The sequence below is a fragment of the Moschus berezovskii genome, chromosome 21, assembly GCF_049115385.1.
Source record: "Moschus berezovskii isolate FMDL1 chromosome 21, NW_MosBer_1.0, whole genome shotgun sequence".
NCBI lineage: Eukaryota > Metazoa > Chordata > Mammalia > Artiodactyla > Moschidae > Moschus > Moschus berezovskii.
This window is the reverse complement of record NC_142480.1, coordinates 1739765-1758959: the sequence shown is the minus strand read 5'-3', so window position 1 is coordinate 1758959 and position 19195 is coordinate 1739765. Positions and strand designations below refer to the sequence as shown.

At 47.4% G+C, this 19195-nt stretch overlaps 1 protein-coding gene across 1 annotated transcript in view; it reads left to right on the top strand.

Moving 5' to 3' along the window:
- TDRD9 (tudor domain containing 9) overlaps positions 1 to 18283 on the top strand; it is a 101197-nt gene extending 82914 nt beyond the window's left edge. Inside the window, exons 36-38 of the mRNA XM_088829868.1 lie at positions 3102 to 3220; positions 11851 to 11923; positions 17622 to 18283. Coding sequence (XP_088685994.1) covers positions 3102 to 3220; positions 11851 to 11923; positions 17622 to 17723 — 294 coding nt within the window. The 3' untranslated portion in view covers positions 17724 to 18283. The remainder of the gene's footprint in view (positions 1 to 3101; positions 3221 to 11850; positions 11924 to 17621) is intronic.
- Positions 18284 to 19195: the final 912 nt, after the last annotated feature.

Sequence of the window (19195 nt, the reverse complement as noted above, 5' to 3'; positions counted from 1 at the left end):
AGAAACAAGGGCAGCCAGTAGTCAGCCATGAACAAACCCAGGGCCCCGACAGCAGTTTCTGATAGGATTTTCCAGTAAGAGGATCTGGGGCTCCCCGGAGAAACAGGCAGAGGAAGTCCGTGAGCCCAGGGCTTCTCGTAGTGCCGGGAAGTGAAGATGCCCTCAGGAAACACGGGCACACCCGTGCCAGGGCTGGAGCAGTTAGAGCCACAGAGTAAATGGGGTTGTGTTGGATGATAACCCAAGAGTGTCCGGGGAGATCAAGCAGTGATTGAACAAACAAGTGTTTGTTCTCTGTCCTGGAGAATTCCCAACAGCACTTGAGAGGTGGCGCTGAAACCTTGCCTTCCCCCTCCCCCTGCTTTCGGAGTGGACTGGACTCAGTGCCGGCTTTCACTAAGCCTGGCAGACACTGCCTGGGCTCAGTGGCCAAGGCCAGCATCACCAGTGACCCGTCGTGGTGGTGGCACACACATCCTGATGTGATGCAGTGAGAAGGGCCCATGTCTGTGGGCTTCTCCCCCAAATTCACCACCCCAACCTAGTCATCTAAGAAACATCACATAAGCCCAAACTAGAGGGCATCTCCCAAGATACTTGACTCCTCAGAACTGTCAAGGTCTCAGAAGACAGGAAAAGCCTGAGAATCTGCCCGGACAGGAGGAAGCTGGGGAGACGTGACTGCAGGTGCCGTGGATTGGGTCCAGGAACGGGAGGAGGACGCCAGTGGAAAAGCTATTCAAACCCACACGCAGCCTGGCGTCTATTTAACAGTGTGGCACCCAGGCCAATCCCTTGGCTGTGACTGGTGGACTGTGGGGGGCATGGCTTGGGGGTGGTGAGGGGTGCAGAAGTTCATTTAGTTCTTTATGTAAGATGGCTCCAGTAGAAGTTTTTTGTCTTTATCTGAAACAATTTTGTTAGATTGTATTGTGACAGCTGTCAATATCAGCATTCATTTTTTAAAAAAGCTTACCAAAGTTGGTTAGTTTTTGTGTAGACATTTTAATACTGAAGATGAAAAAGAAAGCAACATTTTTGGTGCATTATGCTTTATTTTGAGAAAGGTAAATGTAACTGAAATGCAGACAAACTTTGTGCAGCATATGGAGAAGGTGCTGTGGCTGAGTGACTGTGTTGAACGTGGTCTGCAGAGTTTTGTGCTGGAGATTTGTCGCTGGACGATGCTCCGTGGTCAGGTAGATCAGTTGAACGGTGAGAGTGATCACACTGAGGCCTTAGTGGAGGAGAGTCGACGTACTGTGATGCAGGAGGTGGCCGACATACTCGAAATATCCAGCTCCAGCGTAGAGAGTCATTTGCACCAGCCTGGTTATGTTAATCGTGATAGTGTTTGGGTTCCACATAAGTGAAGAAGACCTTCTTGATTGTGTTACTGCATGTGATTCTTTACTTAGACATAACAAAACCATTCTGTTTTTAAAACAAGTTGTGATGGGCTCTGAAAAGTGAATCCTGGGCATTAATGTGGAACAGAAAGGATTATGGGGCAAGTGAAATGAACCGTCACCAACCACGCCAAAGGCCAGTCTTCATCCAGAGAAGGTGATGTGTTTATGGTGGGACTGGAAGGGCGTCCTCTATTATGAGCTCCCTCTGGAAAACCAAACGATTAATTCCAGCAAGTAGTGGTTCCAGTTAGACCAGCGGAAGGCAACACTTGACGAAAGCATCCGGAATTAGTCAACAGAAAGCATTTAATCTTCCATCATAGTAACACAGACAGTGTGCTTCTTTGAAGGCTGGGCGAAAGCTGTTACAGCGTGGCTGGGGAGTTCAGTTCATCCACTGTATTCAGCAGACATTGAACCTTTGGATGTCTGTTTATTTTGGTCTTTACAGGATTCTCTGAATGGGAAAAATTTCAGTTCCCTCTAAGACCGTAAAAGGCACCTGGAACAGTTATTTTCTCAAAAAGATAAAAAGTTTTTGGAAAGAAGTAGTTATGAAGTTACCTGAAAAATCACAGTAGGTAGTGGAACAAAACAGTGACTACATTGAACAAAGTTCTGGGTGAAAATGAAAAAGGTGTCTTTTATTTTTACTTAGAAAACAAAGGGATTTACCTGGTGGTGCAGTGGGTAAGAATCACCCTGCCAGTGCGGGGGACTGTCGGGTTCAGTCCCTGACCTGGGAAGATCCCATGTGCCTCGGAGCAGCTGAGCCCACGTGCCGCAGCTGCTGGAGCCTGTGCGCCTGGAGCCTGTGCTCCACAGCAAGAGCAGCACGGCGATGAGAAGCCTGGGCATCGCAGCGAAGAGCCGCCCCGCGCCACAACTAGAGAGGGCCCGCAACAGCGATGCAGACCCAGCGCCGCCGTGGACGAAGGAACCAGTGCGCGACCCCAGGGGAGCTCTCAGCCAGTCCAGGACTTTAAGTTGTCTCTCGATTACCTTTAACACCTAACGCAGTATAAATGCTCGGTAAATAGTTGCCAGTGTTCAGTAAATTCAAGTTCTGCTTTTTGGAACTTCGTGGAGTTTATTTTTTTTCTTTCCCCCTGAATGTTTTTGATCCAAGATTTGTTGAATCCGCAGATACAGGGGCTTCCTGTTCATGAGATACGAGTCGGTTTTGAACAGTGTAGCCCCATGGGCTAAACTACATTCTAGAACAGAAGTTTAGAGAAGTTTAGACTTTTTTAGAAAAGTCTGAACCTTCCTTACTGTTTTTTTTTTCCTTTTGTCATTGTTTCTTAAATTATGATAGTTGGTGGCTCAGACAGTAAGAATCTGCCTGCAATGCAGGAGACCTGGGTTCAGTCCCTGGGTTGGGAAGATCCCCTGTAGAAGGAAATAGCAACCCACTGGACAGATAAGCCTGGTTCAGGCTGGAAATCCCATGGACAGAAAAGCCTGGTCCAGGGCTGCCGTCCATGGGGCCATCGAGACTCTGACACGACTGAGGGACTAACACTTTCATTTTACTGGTGTTATTTTTGCTTTGATAATTTGTTCCAGAAACCATACTGATGATAATTGTGAAAATATTAAATCGAATGTTTATGATCTATTTAAATGTGGATTGAGGTTCAGTCATAGTAGAACCATGTGAGCATGTATATTGCTGTTTATTTACAGATTAATATTCTCAGAGCTGCTGTCAACAAACTCGTGTGCGATGGACCGAATGGATCGAAGTTTCTTGGGCCGGAAAGGATTGCGCAGTTACAGGATAACAGTCGCCAGAAACTTTTAGGGTGAGCTGTGTGGCCACGCGTGCTTCTTTCTTAGCTGTCTGAACTGTGAGTGTCTTGCGTTGTCTGTGACACAATGCATTGTGCTGGGTTAAGGCTCTGAAGTGGGCACGTGTCTCTGAGGTGCCGGGACAGAGGCCTCAGCTTCCTGGGAGCTGCAGGCCGTGTCCCAGGTGTCCGCTGGGAGCCGGGCAGGAAGTGGAGCGGTTTGAAAACAGTGTACTAAAGAGAGCCCTCCAAACGGCACGGGCAGGGCAAAGGGAGTCCATGATGGGCACCTTGAGGGCAGAGAGATGAGGGCCCCAGGCTCGAGGACATCTCACAGGAATTGGGTCCCTCTCGTGAGCTTCCCAGCTGGCTCTGACTTGCCGCTTGCTGGACTCCCCATTGACCAAGGCCACCAGAAGCCCTGCGACCGGGGCCCGCACTGGGGCAGCCCGTGAGGCCGGGTCAGCCTGGAGGGCTCAGAGGAGGGGGTGGGGAGGACGCAGGGGGGAGGAGCAGACAGAGGCCCTCGGCACGTTGGGTCCCGCGAGCTGCTCTCAGCCTCTCTCCTGGGCTGGCCGCAGCCCCTGCCCGGCCCGGGGTGGTGGCCTGGGCCGCCGGAACCAGCTGACAGCGAGCCGCAGGCGACAGACACAGCGCTGCCTCTGCCGCCGCGACAGGCTGAGGAGCACTTTATGTTGACGTTCACACACACAGCACAGAGGTCATCTCAGTGTGTGTGTCCCGGGGGAGGCGCCACGTGACCAGCACTGAAGGTACCCTGTGTTGTAAACATTGGAAGTGCTCACAAAACTGGGAGACCCCTGGCAAGAGCCACGTGGGAGGAGCAGCAAGTCTCCCCGGTGTCAGAGGCACTGTCCCGACGCAGCTGTGCTTGCAGCAGCAAGGCCGCAGCTCGCCCGGGGGGCTGGCTCTGTCCTGCGTGTCCTGAGGGCACCCCCGCCCCAGCCCCAAGGCCGGCGGCCTCGTCCTGGCTTGCTGGGCTCTGCGGGGCGGGAGGGAGGTTGGGTACAGTTTAGTGGTTGTTAGTAAGTGTGTGGAGTTGTGCTAAGCCCCACACAACTCTGTTACAATGTTTCTGTCATCCCCAAAGCTTACTTATAAATAACCTTAGGACAGAATTGTGGTGATAGTCACACAAAGCTGTAAATCTACTAAAAGTATTAAATTGCATACTTAGAATGAATTAGTTTATGGTATATAATGACCTCAAAAAAGCTGTTTTTAGAAACACCAGTTCTTCCTGTCCATTTGGCAGCATCTGCTGTCCCCACTCAAACTCCAGGCAACCACTGGCCTCTTATGGTCTCCACAGATTTGTCTTCTCTGAAAATTTTTTATGATTGACCCAATGATTTTAAACACCTGGCTTCGTTTGTTTAGCTGAGTGTGTCTGAGGTTCGTCTGTGTCGTGATGTGTTCATTGTCTTTAATGACTGATGCTCCACTGTGTGTCTGTCATGTTCTGTCTGCCCGTTCTCCAGCTGTTGAAATGCTTGGCTTGTTTGCAGTGTTAGGCTGTTTTGAGTAATGCTGCTCTGGAAAGGCATGTACTCTTTGAATGGGTGTGTTTCTTCTTCTGTCTGGGGGAGATATCTAGGAGTGGAAGTGGTAGGTTGTATGGTAAACTTGGTAATTTTTTAAGAAATGGACAAACTGGTTTTCAAGGTGACTCCCAGATCACATCCCCACCAGCAATGTGTGACCGTTTCCTTTTCTCCACATCCTTGCCTGCGCTTGATGGTGAGTTTTTTATTGTAGTTAATCTAGTGGCCTTGCAGTGCAGTTCAGTTGCTCAGTCGTGTCCGGCTCTTTGCGACCCCATGGACTGCAGCACACCAGGCCTCCCTGTTCATCACCAACTCCCAGAGTGTGCTCAAACTCATGTCCATCGAGTTGGTGATGCCATCCAACTATCTCATCCTCTGTCGTCCCATTCTCCTCCTGCCTTCAATCTTTCCTGGCATCAGGGTCTTTTCCAATGAGTCGGTTCTTCACATCAGGTGGCCAGAGTATTGGAGCTTCAGCATCAGTCCTTCCAGTGAACATTCAGGACTGATCTCCTTTAGGATGGACTGGTTGGATCTCCTTGCAGTCCAAAGGACTATCAGGAGTCTCCTCCAACACTACAGTTCAAAAGCATCAATTCTTTGGCACTCAGCTTTCTTCACAGTCCAAACTCACATCCATTCATGACTACTGGAAGAACCATAGCCTTGACAAGATGGACCTTTGTCGGCAGCTTCTCTGCTTTTTAACAAGCTGAGTAGTTGGTCATAGCTTTTCTTCCAAGGAGCAAGCGTCTTTTAATTTCGTGGCTGCAGTTACCATCTACAGTGATTTTGGAGCCCCCCAAAAATAAACTCTGTCACTGTTTCCCCATGTCTTTCCCATGAAGTGATGGGACCCGGTGCCATGATCTTCGTTTTCTCAATGTTGAGTTTTGAGCCAGCTTTTTCGCTCTCCCTTTTCACCTTCATCAAGAGGCTCTTTAGTTCTTCTTTGCTTTCTGCCGTAAGGGTTGTTGTCATCTGCATATCTGAGGTTATTGATGTTTTGGATCTTCCCCCTGGTTTCAGTTGGGTTGATTGTCACCTTATTACCGCGTTGTAGACATTCTTTCTCAGTGCTTGCTGAAAGTCTCTTAGGAATCTGTAGTTTGCAGATGCTCTCCCCACCGTGTGGTTTGTCTTTTCGTCTGCACTTTCATTTCCACTCTGAGGAACACGAGGTTCAGCTTTGGTGTGTCCGCTCCGTCTTTGGTGTGGGGTGAGCTTTGGCGTTCTGTCCGACATCACGGAAGTGTCCTCCTCTGTCCCCTCATGTTGGTGCTCAGTTGCTCAGCCGTGTCCGACTCTTCGTGACCTCGTGGGCAGGCTCCTCTGTCCATGGGGTTTTCCAGGCAAGAAAACTGGAGTGGATTCTTCTCCAGGCTGTCTTCCTGACCCAGGGATTGAAGCTGTGTCTCTTGTGTCTCCTGCATCAGCAGGCGATTCTTTGCCACTGCACCAGCTTCTTGTATGTAGGTTTCTGGTCCATTCCGAGGTGATCTTTGACTGTGGTATGACGTGTAAGAGTCTCTGAGGTTTGTGTTTCACATGAGAGCCGCCAGCTGTTACAACATCAGATTATCTGTTAGAACATCATTTGCTGAAGAACTTTCTTTTCCCTCATTGAATTACAGTGGCACCTGTCAGAAATAAACTGGCCCCGAGTGTGAAGGTTTATTTACGAACTTCCTGTTTTGCTCTGGTGACTTCTGTGTGTTTTAATAGTCATTCTTGAAGCTGAGTAGCATTAGTCCTTATATTTTGTTCTTTGTTTTCAATGTTGCTTTTACTTTTCTAGATCCTTTTCCTTCCATATACAATTTAGGATCAGCTTGTCAATGTCTCCAGTAAAGCTTATAGGACTCGTGATGGGGATTTTGTTGAATCTGCACATCAGTTTGAGGAGAATAGCCATCTTAATGCTGAGTTGTTGGGCCCGCCAAGATGGACTGTCTGTTAGATATCCTCCAGTTCCCCTTAACACTTTCCATGGTTTTCAGTGTGTAGTGCTTTCACTTTTGTAAATTATTTCTAAATATTTTTGTCTTTTTGATGCTATTGTGCGTTTAAATGATTTGCTTTATTTGCATTGTTCATTGCTACAAATGAACAATTGATTTTTGTATACTGGTCTTTTATCCCGTGGCCTTATTAAATGGTTAGTGCTAGTACTTCTTGTAGATTCTCTAAGGTTTCCTGCAAACAGGACTATATCTATGAGTGAAGACGGTTTTACTTCTTCCTTTCCAGTCTGTATGCTCGTGATTTTCTCCCGTTTTCTTCTGCTGGTTAGAACCCACAGTATGTTGTTAAGCAGAGGTGATGAGAGCACATGTCCTTGCCGCGGTCCCAGTTTTCGGGAGAACCCTTGTCATTCGCTGTGTGTGGCGCTGCTGTAGGCGTTCTGTGGTGGCTCCATCAGGCTCTGCCGTCCCTGGGATTCTCCAGGCAGGAGCACTGAAGTGGGCTGCCATTTCCTTCTCCAGTGAGTGTGGTGCTGCTGCAGGCTTCCTGTGGCGGCTCCATCAGGCTGCAGGGGTTCCTTTCTGTTCCCAGTGCGCTGGCCGCTTTCATCGGGGCGGGGCGGGGGGGAATGTCACATTTTGCCAATGCCTTTTTTGTGTCTGTGAGAAAATTGTGTTTTTTACAATTTATACAGTGTCTTTTCTTTAAATGATATTTAATAAATGGTACAAAGCACAACGCCATAAACATTAACAGTTAAAATTTCACCAAATGAAAAAGATACTATAGAATACACAGTTGCAAAAAGCTACATTAAGTTATTTTATAACTGCCTCAAGTTGCAAAAAGAAAAAAAACCCAATGCCATACCTAAGTTATCCCTCTCTCAAAATAAGGCCATTTATATTATAAACCACGAGCTCCCTATCAAAAGACGGGAACTGCTTTTGTTAATTCGTATATATACATATATGACTGTATCACTTTGCTGTACACCTGAAACAAACACAACACTATGAATAAAATATAGTACAATATAAAATAAACATAAGTAACAGTCCTTTGGGGCTTTACACTGAGTTAGAGTTCCTATCAGAGGGATACCAGCACCACAGCCGCACTGGATCCTCATGAAGGAGGCTCACGAGTGACTGGTTACAAGAGTTACAGGAATGAGAGCTGCTCACTGTATGAATTGCTTTTTGGATGTTGTAACTGACTTTGCATTCTTGGGATGAATTCCACTCCGTGTGTAATTCTTTTGATAAACTCGTTTGCTGTTTATGTTGTTAGGGTTTTCCCTCTGTGTTTATGAGGGTCACTCACTGGTCTGAAGTTTCCTTTGATTTCTTTTGTCAGATTTGATATCAGAGTGGCACTGGCTTCACAGAACAAGTTAGGAAGTGTTTCCTGCCACTTTGTTTTCAGGAAGAGTTTGTATAGCATTGATATTATCTCTTTAAATATTTGATTGAGTTTACCAATGAAATCATCTGAACTTGGAGTTCTCTTTGTGGGGAGATTTTAAATTACTACTTCAATATCTTGTGTTTTAGGTCGATTCAGATTTTCTATTTCTTTTTAAGTCAGTTTTGATAATTTGTGTCTTTCTAAGAATTCTGCTCAGTTCATGTAAGTGAACTAGTTGGCATAGAGTTGTTCAGAATCCTCTCCAAGACCCTTTTCTCTGTTCAGTCGGCAGGCACGTCCCCGTTCGCTGGTTTGGATTGTTGTGTGTGTTTATTGTCTCTCTTTTTTCTTGGTTAGCGGAGCTGAAGTTCATCAGTTCTGTTGATCTCTTCAGAGAACTAACGCTTATCTTCGTTGATTTTCCCTGATGTTTATCTTTTCTGTTTCATTGATGTTTGCTCTCATCGTAATTATTCCCTTCCTTCTGGTTGCTTCAGGCCTTACTTGCTCCTTTTCCAGTTTCGTAACTTAGAAGCTTGGATTATTATTTTGAGAACTTCTTTTCTGTTACAGACATTTAAACCTGTAAAATCCCCTCCATTACTGTTTTTGCTGCATCCTGTACTTTTTGATCAGTTGTATTTTGATTTTAATTCTTTTAAAAGTATTCTGTAGTTTCCTGTGTGATTTCTTCTTTGATGCATTATTTAGGAGCATATTGTTTAATTTTCAAATATTTTTTGAGATTTTCCAAATATTTTTTGAGATTTTCCAAGTATTTTTTGAGATTTTCCAAATATTTTATGTTGTTAATATATAATGTATTTCTGTTGTAGGCATTGTACTGGAATGAATGACTTCAGTCTTTCATAATTTCTTTTAAAATGTATTGAGACTTGCTTTATGGCCTGGCACATAGTCTTTCCTGGAAGTTTTCCCTGTGTTCACTTGAGAAGAATATATGTGTTGTTGGGTGGGGTGCTCTGTAGATGCTGGGTGGGTCCATGGTGGGTGGTGGTCTAGGATTCAGTATGCTTGCTGATTTTGTCTCTAGTTCTGTGAAAATCAAAACTGGGATATTAAAATGTCTAATTATTGAAATAGAAGTATATCTCTTCTCAACTCTGTCAGTTTTCCTTTTATGTCTTTTGGGGCTCTGTTAGACATGTTTACATTTATAATTGTTGTATCTTCCTGAGGTATTAGCTGTTTTATCACTATGAAATCTCTATTCTGATAACATTTCTTGTTTAAAAGTCTACTTTGTCTGATACAGCTATTCTGCTTGGTTTGGTTACTGTTTGGTTACTGTTTCATGACGTACCTTTTCCTGTCCTTTTAATTAAAAGGGCATCTCTGTGGTTTTGAAAGCCTTCCTGCTGCCCTGCCTCTGGTCTCTTCTCCTCTGGCCCCCCTTGTGCGCGTGCTTGTGCACAACTGGCCTTGGCCCGCGGGGCTCAGGCGGCTCCGGGCGTTTGACCCTCCTCCCCTGCTCCCAGTTGTTCAGTTGGGTAACGACCCTCACTCCCTCCTCAAGCTCACTGACTCTCTGTTCGTCCGTCTCACACCTACAGATTCCTGTAAGGACGTCTTCATTTTAGTTATTGTACCTTTCAATTCTAAAATTTCTCTTTGGTTCTCGTGTATAGTTTTAAACATTTAGTGAGATTACCTTGGAGCCATTATCACCATGTTTTGCTCTAATTCTTTGTATATGCTCACAGGGGCCTCTTTGAAGTCTTACCTGCTAAACCCACGTCCGAGCCCCTCAGTCAGCCTCTGTTGCCCGCTCTCCTTTGTAGTCCTGAGTATGGGTCACACGTTCCTGTTTCTCCTATATTTTGCTAAACGTTGCGTATTTTAGGGAATGTAGTATATTAGTGTAGGGTTTTGATTATTCCCTGCAGAATTCTGCAGAATGGGCTTCCCTGCCATGTTGTCAGGCCACTGATGGCTGTTTGTTTTTTTTTTTAATTCTCTTTTTATTTTCCTGGCTTGTTAGGGGTTATCCTTGTGTCTGCACTGCTCAGTGCTCGGCCACTGATGAATCAGAAGTTGGGTTTGGACCCCTGGATCGTTAAGGCTTCCGCCCTGTGCTGGTGGGTCTGTGTGTGGGCTGGTAGTGCCTCTAGAGTTCAGGCAGTGGTAGACTCTTTTCTGGCTTGTATATTTTGCCAGGGCCCTGCGGCAGGCTGGGGGCCTTCGTAGGGCTCCTCTGCACCTGTGTGTGCGGCTGGTCCATCACCCTGGGGTTGTCTGGGAGCCCCGCTGGCCTCTGCCGCTCTCGGCCGCAGGGTCTCCCTCGGGCGTTTCCGGGGCGTCTGCTGGTCCGCACTGGCCCCAGGCAGGCCCTCTGCCGCTCTCGGCCGCAGGGTCTCCCTCGGGCGTTTCCGGGGCGTCTGCTGGTCCGCACTGGCCCCAGGCAGGCCCTCTGCCGCTCTCGGCCGCAGGGTCTCCCTCGGGCATTTCCGGGGCATCTGCTGGTCCGCACTGGCCCCAGGCAGGACCTCTGCCGCTCTCGGCCGCAGGGTCTCCCTCGGGCGTTTCCGGGGCGTCTGCTGGTCCACACTGGCCCAGGCAGGACCGAGGCCAGAGGCTCCTCTTCATTTCCTCCTGCGCTTGTCTGGCAGTGCTGCCGGGCGTGAGGCTTCCCCCTCAGCTGCAGACCAGCTGGACTCAATCTGGCCATGAGGATGCTTGTTCTCCCGGCCAGCTCCCCGGAACTCTGGAGTGCCAGGTCGAGCTGCTGGGGTGGGTGTGAGTGTAGCTGGGGACAGCCCCAGGCTTGAACTCCTCAGACTCCACTCTTGCTGCCTAGAGTTCAGCAGTTTTTCTTGAATGAATGCTTCTGAACTTGTTTGCTTTTGGTTAATATCCAGAGCCTTCAGATGTGTTCCTTGGACAGTCGTGTCTGGTTTTATAGTAGTGGAGGAAGGCGGTGAAAGAAGGTTTGCAAACTTCTTCACTCTCTCACTGCTGGAATCCTCTATCTCAGCCTCTGACATTTCCAGTTTGTCACAGCTGCTTAAGAGTAAATGGTACAAAAGTTCCTGTTTCGTCTCCCAGAGCTTGACTCAGTGACGCAGAGAAGTTCGGTAATGGAGCTGCTTCCACTGGTTACCAGGGGAACACAGAGCACAGCGGTCAGCCTTAGAGGCCCCGTCGCTCGGTTCTTTTCCTGCGTTTGAATGTATGAAAGTGAAAGTCAGTCACTCAGTTGTCTCCGACTCTTTGTGATCCCGTGGACTATACAGTCTATGGAATTCTCCAGGCCAGAATACCGGAGTGGGTAGCCTTTCCCTTCTCCAGGGCATCTTCCCAACCCAGGGATCGAACCCAGGTCTCCTGCATCGCAGGCGGACTCTTTACCAGCTGAGCCACAAGGGAAGCCCCAGAATACTGGAGTGGGTAGCCTATCCCTTCTCCAGTGGATCTGCCCGACCTAGGAATTGAACCTGGGTCTCCTGCATTGCAGGTGGATTCTTTACCAGCTGAACTATCAGGGAAGCCCTTTTGAATGTATAGTGGATTAAATATTCTCTGATCACAATTACATAAATTGTGACCTTTAAAAACCTTGCTGGAGTTACAGTCCTGAGAGAAAGTGCGTAGAGTTTAAATCTCTTCTTAAATATCCTAGTAGTGTTTTCAGTTACTAACATATAATTAAGATGACTTAAACTCTCTTTTTTAAAATTTTAGTTTGTTCTGCCAATTGAAACCAAGAGAGAAGGTTGTTCCTAAGTGGCCCGAGAAGCCATACGAGTGGAATCAGGTAAGCGAGAAACCTGAGGCGGTGTGGGCCGTCCGCCCCCAGGACGGACAGGGAGGGCCCTCGGGAGGGGCTCAGGGTGGAGGACGCAGGAGAGCAGAGAGGCGCGGACGGCGGAGTGGGCGTTGCCGCCAGTCCGTGTGGCGAGGCCGCAGGCAGCCTGCCGCTTGTGGACAGTGCGTTGCTCCGTTGTTCAGTCGTGTCCGACTCTTTGCAACCCCATGAACTGTAACCCTCCAGGCTCCTCTGTCCATGGAATTTTCCCAACAAAATACTGGAGTGAGTTGTCTTTTTTCTTCCAGGGGTCTTCCTGACCCAGGGATTGAACTTGAGTCTCCTGCATTGGCAGGTGGATTCTTTACCCCTGAGCCACCGGAAGCCCTCAGGAGAGTATACTGTATGTGAAAAGTTAGACCCCAGGCTAATCATCTTTTCAGTTCAGTTCAGTTCAGTCGCTCAGTTGTGTCTGACTGTTTGTGACCCCATGAATCACAGCATGCCAGGCCTCCCTGTCCATCACCAACTCCCAGAGTTCACTCAAACTCATGTCCATCAAGTCGGTGATGCCATCCAGCCATCTCATTCTCTGTCGTCCCCTTCTCCTCCCGCCCCCAACCTTTCCTAGCATCAGAGTCTTTTCCAGTGAGTCAGCTCGTCGCGTGAGGTGGCCAAAGTATTGGAGTTTCAGCTTTAGCATCAGTCCTTCCAATGAACACCCAGGACTGATCTCCTTTAGAATGGACTGGTTGGATCTCCTTGCAGTCCAAGGGACTCTCAAGAGTCTTCTCCAGCACCACAGTTCAAAAGCATCAATTCTTTGGCAATCAGCCTTCTTCACAGTCCAACTCTCACAATCCATACATGACCACTGGAAAAACCATAGCCTTGACTAGACGGACCTTTGTTGGCAAAGTAATGTCTCTGCTTTTTAACATGCTATCTAGGCTGGTCATAACTTTCCTTCCAAGGAGTAAGCGTCTTTTAATTTCATGGCTGCAATCACCATCCACAGTGATTTTGGAGCCAAAAAAAAAAAAAAAAGTCTGACACTGTTTCCACTGTTTTTCCATCTATTTCCCATGAAGTGATGGGACCAGAGGCCATGATCTTTGTTTTCTGAATGTTGAGCTTCAAGCCAACCTTTTCACTCTCCTCTTTCACTTTCATCAAGAGGCTTTTTAGTTCCTCTTCACTTTCTGCCATAAGGGTAGTGTCATCTACATATCTGAGATTATTGATATTTCTCCTAGCAATCTTGATTCCAGCTTGTGCTTCTTCCAGCCCAGTGTTCCTCATGATGTACTCTGCGTATAAGTTAAATAAGCAGGGTGACAATATACAGCCTTGACGTACTCCTTTTCCTATTTGGAACCAATCTGTTGTTCCATGTCCAGTTCTAACTGTTGCTTCCTGACCTGCATACAGGTTTCTCAAGAGGCAGGTCAGGTAGTGTGGTATTCCCATCTCTTTCAGGATTTTCCACAGTTTATTGTGATCCACACAGTCAAAGGCTTTGGCATAGTCAATGAAGCAGAAATAGATGTTTTTCTGGAACTCTCTTGCTTTCTCCATGATCCAGTGGATGTTGGCAATATTTATCTCTGGTGCCTCTGCCTTTTCTAAAACCTGCTTGAACATCTGGAAGTTCACGGTTCACATATTGCTGAAGCCTGGCTTGGAGAATTGTTTAGCATGACTTTGCTAGCGTGTGAGATGAGTACAATTGTGCGGTAGTTTGAGCATTCTTTGGCATTGCCTTTCTTTGGGATTGGAATGAAGACTGACCTTTTCCAGTCCTGTGGCCACTGCTGAGTTTTCCAAATTTGCTGGCATATTGAGTGCAGCACTTTCACAGCATCATCTTTCGGGATTTGAAATAGCTCCACTGGAATTCCATCACCTCCAGTAGCTTTGTTCGTAGTGATGCTTTCTAAGGCCCACTTGACTTCACATTCCAAGTTGTCTGGCTCTAGGTGAGTGACCACACCATCATGATTATCTTGGTCATGAATAAGATCTTTTTTGTACAGTTCTTCTGTGTATTCTTGCCACCTCTTCTTAATATCTTCTGCTTCTGTTAGGTTCATACCATTTCTGTCCTTTATCGAGCCCATCTTTGCATGAAATGTTCGCTTGGTATCTCTAATTTTCTTGAAGAGATCTCTTGTTTTTCCTGTTCTGTGCTTTACTTCTAGATAGAGCAGGTGTGAATGTCTGGATGAGCATTTAGGGTACATTTGTTGTTTTAGGCTTCTTTGGTTGTCATAACGATATGCCATCCACTGGGTGGCAGAAGCAGCAGCAGTTTATTTTGTGACAGGGTTAGAGGCTGGATGTGGGTGCTGAAGGTGCCAGCACGGTGGGGTTCTGCCGAGGGCGCTCCTCCTGCTTGGAGACATCCACCTTCTCACTGTGCCCTTGCGTGGCAGAGAGTGGGCAGCACGCTCTCTGGGGTCTCTTCCTGTAAGGGCACTAATCCAGAGCCTCCCCCTCACCTCTGTCTAACCTGACTACTGCCCAAAGGCCCGCCTCCTAATACTGTCACACTGGGGGTCTGGGTGACATGATTCGGCCCACAACACTTGTGAAGTGTCGAAGGGCCCACGCTGGGCACCGTGACAGTTCCTGCCCATGAGATTTAGAGAAGAGGATAAAATGTGATTTCAGGAAAGGAGCCCAGGGAGGAATCTTAAGCTCTAATCCTGGAGCCAAGAGAAAAGAAGAGACATCAGAGGCAAAGGAGAAAGGGGAAGATAAAACCCTGACGGACTGCAGAGTTCCAGAGAATAGCAGGGAGACCTAAGAAGGCCTTCTTAAGTGAACGATGCAAAGAAACAGAGGAGAACAATAGAATGGGAAGGACTAGAGATCTCGTCGGGAAAGAGTTAGAGATATGAAGGGAACATTTTACGCAAAGATGGACACAATAAATGGACTGAAATGGTATGGACCTAACAGAAGCAGGAGATATTAAGAAGAGGTAGCAGGAATACACGGAGAAGGCCATGGCACCCCACTCCAGTACTCTTGCCTGGAAAATCCCATGGACGGAGGAGCCTGGTAGGCTGCAGTCCATGGGGTTGCCAAGAGTCAGGCACGACTAAGCAACTTCAGTTTCATGTATTGGAGAAGGAAATGGCAACCCACTCCAGTATTCTTGCCTGGAGAATCCCAGGGACAGAGGAGCCTAGTGGGCTGCCATCTATGGGGTTGCACAGGGTCAGACACGACTGAAGCGACTTAGCAGCAGCAGCAGCAGGAATACACAAAAGAACTGTACAAAAAAGATCTTCACAACCCAGATAATCACGATGGTGTGGTCACTCACCTAGAGCCAAACGTCTTGGAGTGTGAGCCTTAGGAAGCATCACTATGAACAAAGCTAGTGGAGGTGATGGGATTCCAGCTGAATTATTTCAAATCCTAAAAGATGATGCTGTGAAAGTGCTGCATGCATTATGCCAGCAAATTTGGGAAAACTCAGCAGTGGCCACAGGACTGGAAAAAGTCAGTTTTCATTCCAATCCCAAAGGCAATGCCAAAGAACACTCAAACTACCACATAATTGCACTCATCTCATACGCCAGCAAAGTAATGCTCAAAATTCTCCAAACTAGGCTTCAACAGTATGTGAACCGAGAACTTCCAGATGCACAAGCTAGATTTAGAAAAGGCAGAGGAACCAGAGATCAAATTGCCAACGATCTGTTGGATCATAGAAAAAGCAAGGTAATTTCAGAAAACATCTACTTCATTGACTACACTAAAGCCTTTGACTGTGTGAAGTGAAGTGTAAGTCACTCAGTCGTGTCTGACTCTTTGCAACCCCATGGACTGTACAATCCATGGAACTCTCCAGGCCAGAATACTGGAATGGGTGGCCTTTCCCTTCGCCAGATCATCCCAACCAGGGGTCAAACCCAGGTCTCCCACACTGTAGGTGGATTCTTTACCAGTTGAGCCACAAGGGAAGCCCTTTGACTGTGTGGATCACAACAAACTATGGAAAATTCTTAAAGAGATAGGAATACCAGACCACCTTATCTGTTTCCTGAGAAACCTGTATGCAGGTCAAGAAGCAACAGTTAGAACTGGACATGGAACAAGGGGCTTCTTCCAGATTGGGTAGGGAGTACGTCAAGGCTGTATATTGTCACCCTGCTTATTTAACTTACATGCAGAGTACATCATGAGGAACGTTGGGTTGGGTAAAACACAAGCTGGAATCAAGATTGCCAAGAGAAATATCAACAACCTCAGATATGAAGATGACACCACCCTTATGGCAGAAAGCAGAGAAGAACGAAAGAGCCTTTTGATGAAAGTGAAAGAGGAGGGTGAAAAATCTGATTTAAAACTCAACATTCAGGAAACTAAGATCATGGTATCTGGTCCCAACACTTCATGGCCGATAGATGGAGGAAAAGTGGAAACAGTGAGAGACTTTATTTTCTTGGGCTCCGAAATCACTGCAGATGGTGACTGCAGCCATGAAATTAAAAGACGCTTACTCCTTCAAAGAAAAGGTATGACAAATCTAGACAGCATATTAAAAAGCAGAGATACCACTTTGCCAGCAAAGGTCCATCTAGTCAAAGCTGTGGTTTTTCCAGTAGTCACGTATGGATGTGAGACTTAAGGAAGCACTCAGACTTAAAGAAGTCTGAGGTCTGAGTGCTGAAGAATTGATGCTTTTGAATTGTGCTGGAGAAGGTAGTTGAACAGCAAGAAGATCAAACCAATCAATCCTAAAGGAAATCAACCCTGAATATTTGTTGGAAGGACTGATGCTGAACCTCTCTCTAATACTTTGGCCACCTGATGCAGAGAGCTGAGTCACTGGAAAAGACCCTGATGCTGGGAAAGATTGAGGGCAGGAGGAGAAGGGGACGACAGAGGATGAGATGGCTGGATGGCATTGCTGACTTAATGGATGTGACTTGGAGCAAACTCCGGGAGATAGTGGAGGACAGAGGATCCTGTGTGCTGCAGTCCAGGGGGTCACAGAGAGTTGGACATGACTTAGTGATTGAACAGCAGCAATCCTAGAGCCAAGGCTGTCTTTATAAATAAACCAGCTAGGGCACTGGTTCCTCATCCCTCTGGCAGGGGAAGTGAGACGCTGCCCCTGGAGACGGTGTTTTCTGCTCCAGGTCTGACAGTTACTTCTGCTGCAGCATTCCTGCTGTCCATGTGCCCCATGACGGGGTCCCCTGTTAGAGCGCTGAGCACTGATTACTGGAGCTGCTCTGTCACGTGCATGAGCTCTGCCCTCGGGGAGGGACGTGGGGGGTGCACCGGCCGCCTCTCCCACAGCCTCCATGGGGGTGTGAAGCTAACAGCAAGACTTAGTTAGGAAGCAGAGTTTCATTCTGGGGTTGATGGGTTTCAGAAAACTTACACATGCTCTAATGCCTCTGTGAAGTTACTGTTCATGTTTGCATGAAAGGATGCGTGGGAGATTTCTGAGTAAAGGTTACTGTATTGTTGAGACGAATTGAAAGACGGCATAGCGGATGTATGGTATTTGGTGTTGTGGGAGTAGAGAAGCGTTCTATAAATATTCTTGGGACATTGAAGGAGTGCTTCCTGCCCTCTCTGCACACACACACGCGTGAGGTCTCTGTGTGTGTAACTTTGTTTTACTCTCTGTCTAGAAAAGCGCTGCTGCAGAACTTGACTGGCCCTTTTGCCCCGACAGGTCGATCCGAAGCTGGTGATGGAGCAGGTGGACCGGGAGAGCAGCAGGGGCAAGAACACCTTCCTGTACCAGCTCCACAAGCTAATCGTGCTCAGCTCCTAGAGGGGCGGCGCCCCGCCCCTGCGAGCACCTCCTTGGTGGGGGCTGGAGGGTAGTGTTTCTGTTCGCGTGGGAAGGACTGGGAAAAGTCTAGTCTTCTCTAGAAACAGAAAATCACTGTATTAAACATTTTGGGAAAAATTGTTCTGAAGGAAGACTTCATTTGGAAAAAGGTTCTCTTTTGCTCTCAGTTATTAAAGTAAATATCTGTAGGTCGTGTTTGTTGTGAGGTTCTGGATCCAGCGTGTGTTCTGCCTTGTTGCCATGGTTTAAATGTCTGGGCCCAGGGAGACCAGTGCTCCCACCTGACCACAAGGGGAAAGCTGGGTGTTTTTTTTCCAAAACCATGTGACCTGACTTTTTTCCATGAGGGGAAATATCTAATTTCGGTAAAAATACTTCCGTTTTGTATGTCTCAGGTTTTTCCTTAAGTTACAATTCTTAGTCCACATTTTGGAAATGAGAGATATCACCTGGTCACTAGCGTATCTAATAAAAGTATTAGACTGAGTTTGTTTCTGACAGTTTTTAGTCAGAGGAGATTAAAATATATTTTGTTCTTAAAAAAATAATCCAGATTTCTAAAACTGATAAAGGAGTGTTCAGTCGCTCAGTTGTGTCTGACTCTTTGCGACCCCATGCACTGCGGCACTCCAGGCCTCCCTGTCTATCACCACCTCCCCGAGCTCAGCTTTCTTTATAGTCCAACTGTCACATCCATACATGACCACTGGAAAAACCATAGCTTTGACTAGACGGACCTTTGTTGACAAAGAAATGTCTGCTCTTTAACACGCGGTCTAGCTTGGTTATAACTTTTCCAAGGAGCAAGCGTCTTTTAATTTCATGGCTGCGGTCAGCATCTGCAGTGATTTTAGAGCCCCCAAAATAAAGTGTGTCACTGTTTCCATTGTTTCCCCATCTATTTGCCATAACTTTTATGAGACAGGATTTCAGCAGCAAAGCAGAGCCACTGTAAATGCAGCAGCCAGCAAGATCTGAGTTAGCTCTCACATGGGTGTGACCAGCTGGAGGGAAGTTCTGGACCGGCCAGTGGGCGGGTAGGAGAAACGGTCCTCCTGAGTGGGGCTTCCAGGGAGACAGTTCGCGGCCTGTGGGAAAACAGGACGAGCGATCTGGTTTGGTCCGACGGTGGGCTTCTGACCAGGAGTTCACGTGGAGGACTCGGAAACCACCCCGCCTTGGTGCGGGGAGGGCTTCTGTAAACTGGGGCCTGTAAACGGTGCTGCCCTGGGCCTCCGCGGATCAGCTGGGCCAGCAGCCGGGAAGCCTGTGGACACGCGTATGCTGGGCCGCATGGCTGTGTCTCGACCGTCTGAGCAGTCACCCCTGTGTCCCTGGCATCCAGTCTTGCTTGGCTGCGTCGGGGGCAGCTTGGAGCAAAAGCACCCCCTGCAGGCTTCTGGGGAGAGCGCTTCCCGCCAGCAGCACACCGGCCTTCCTCAGCCGTAAGG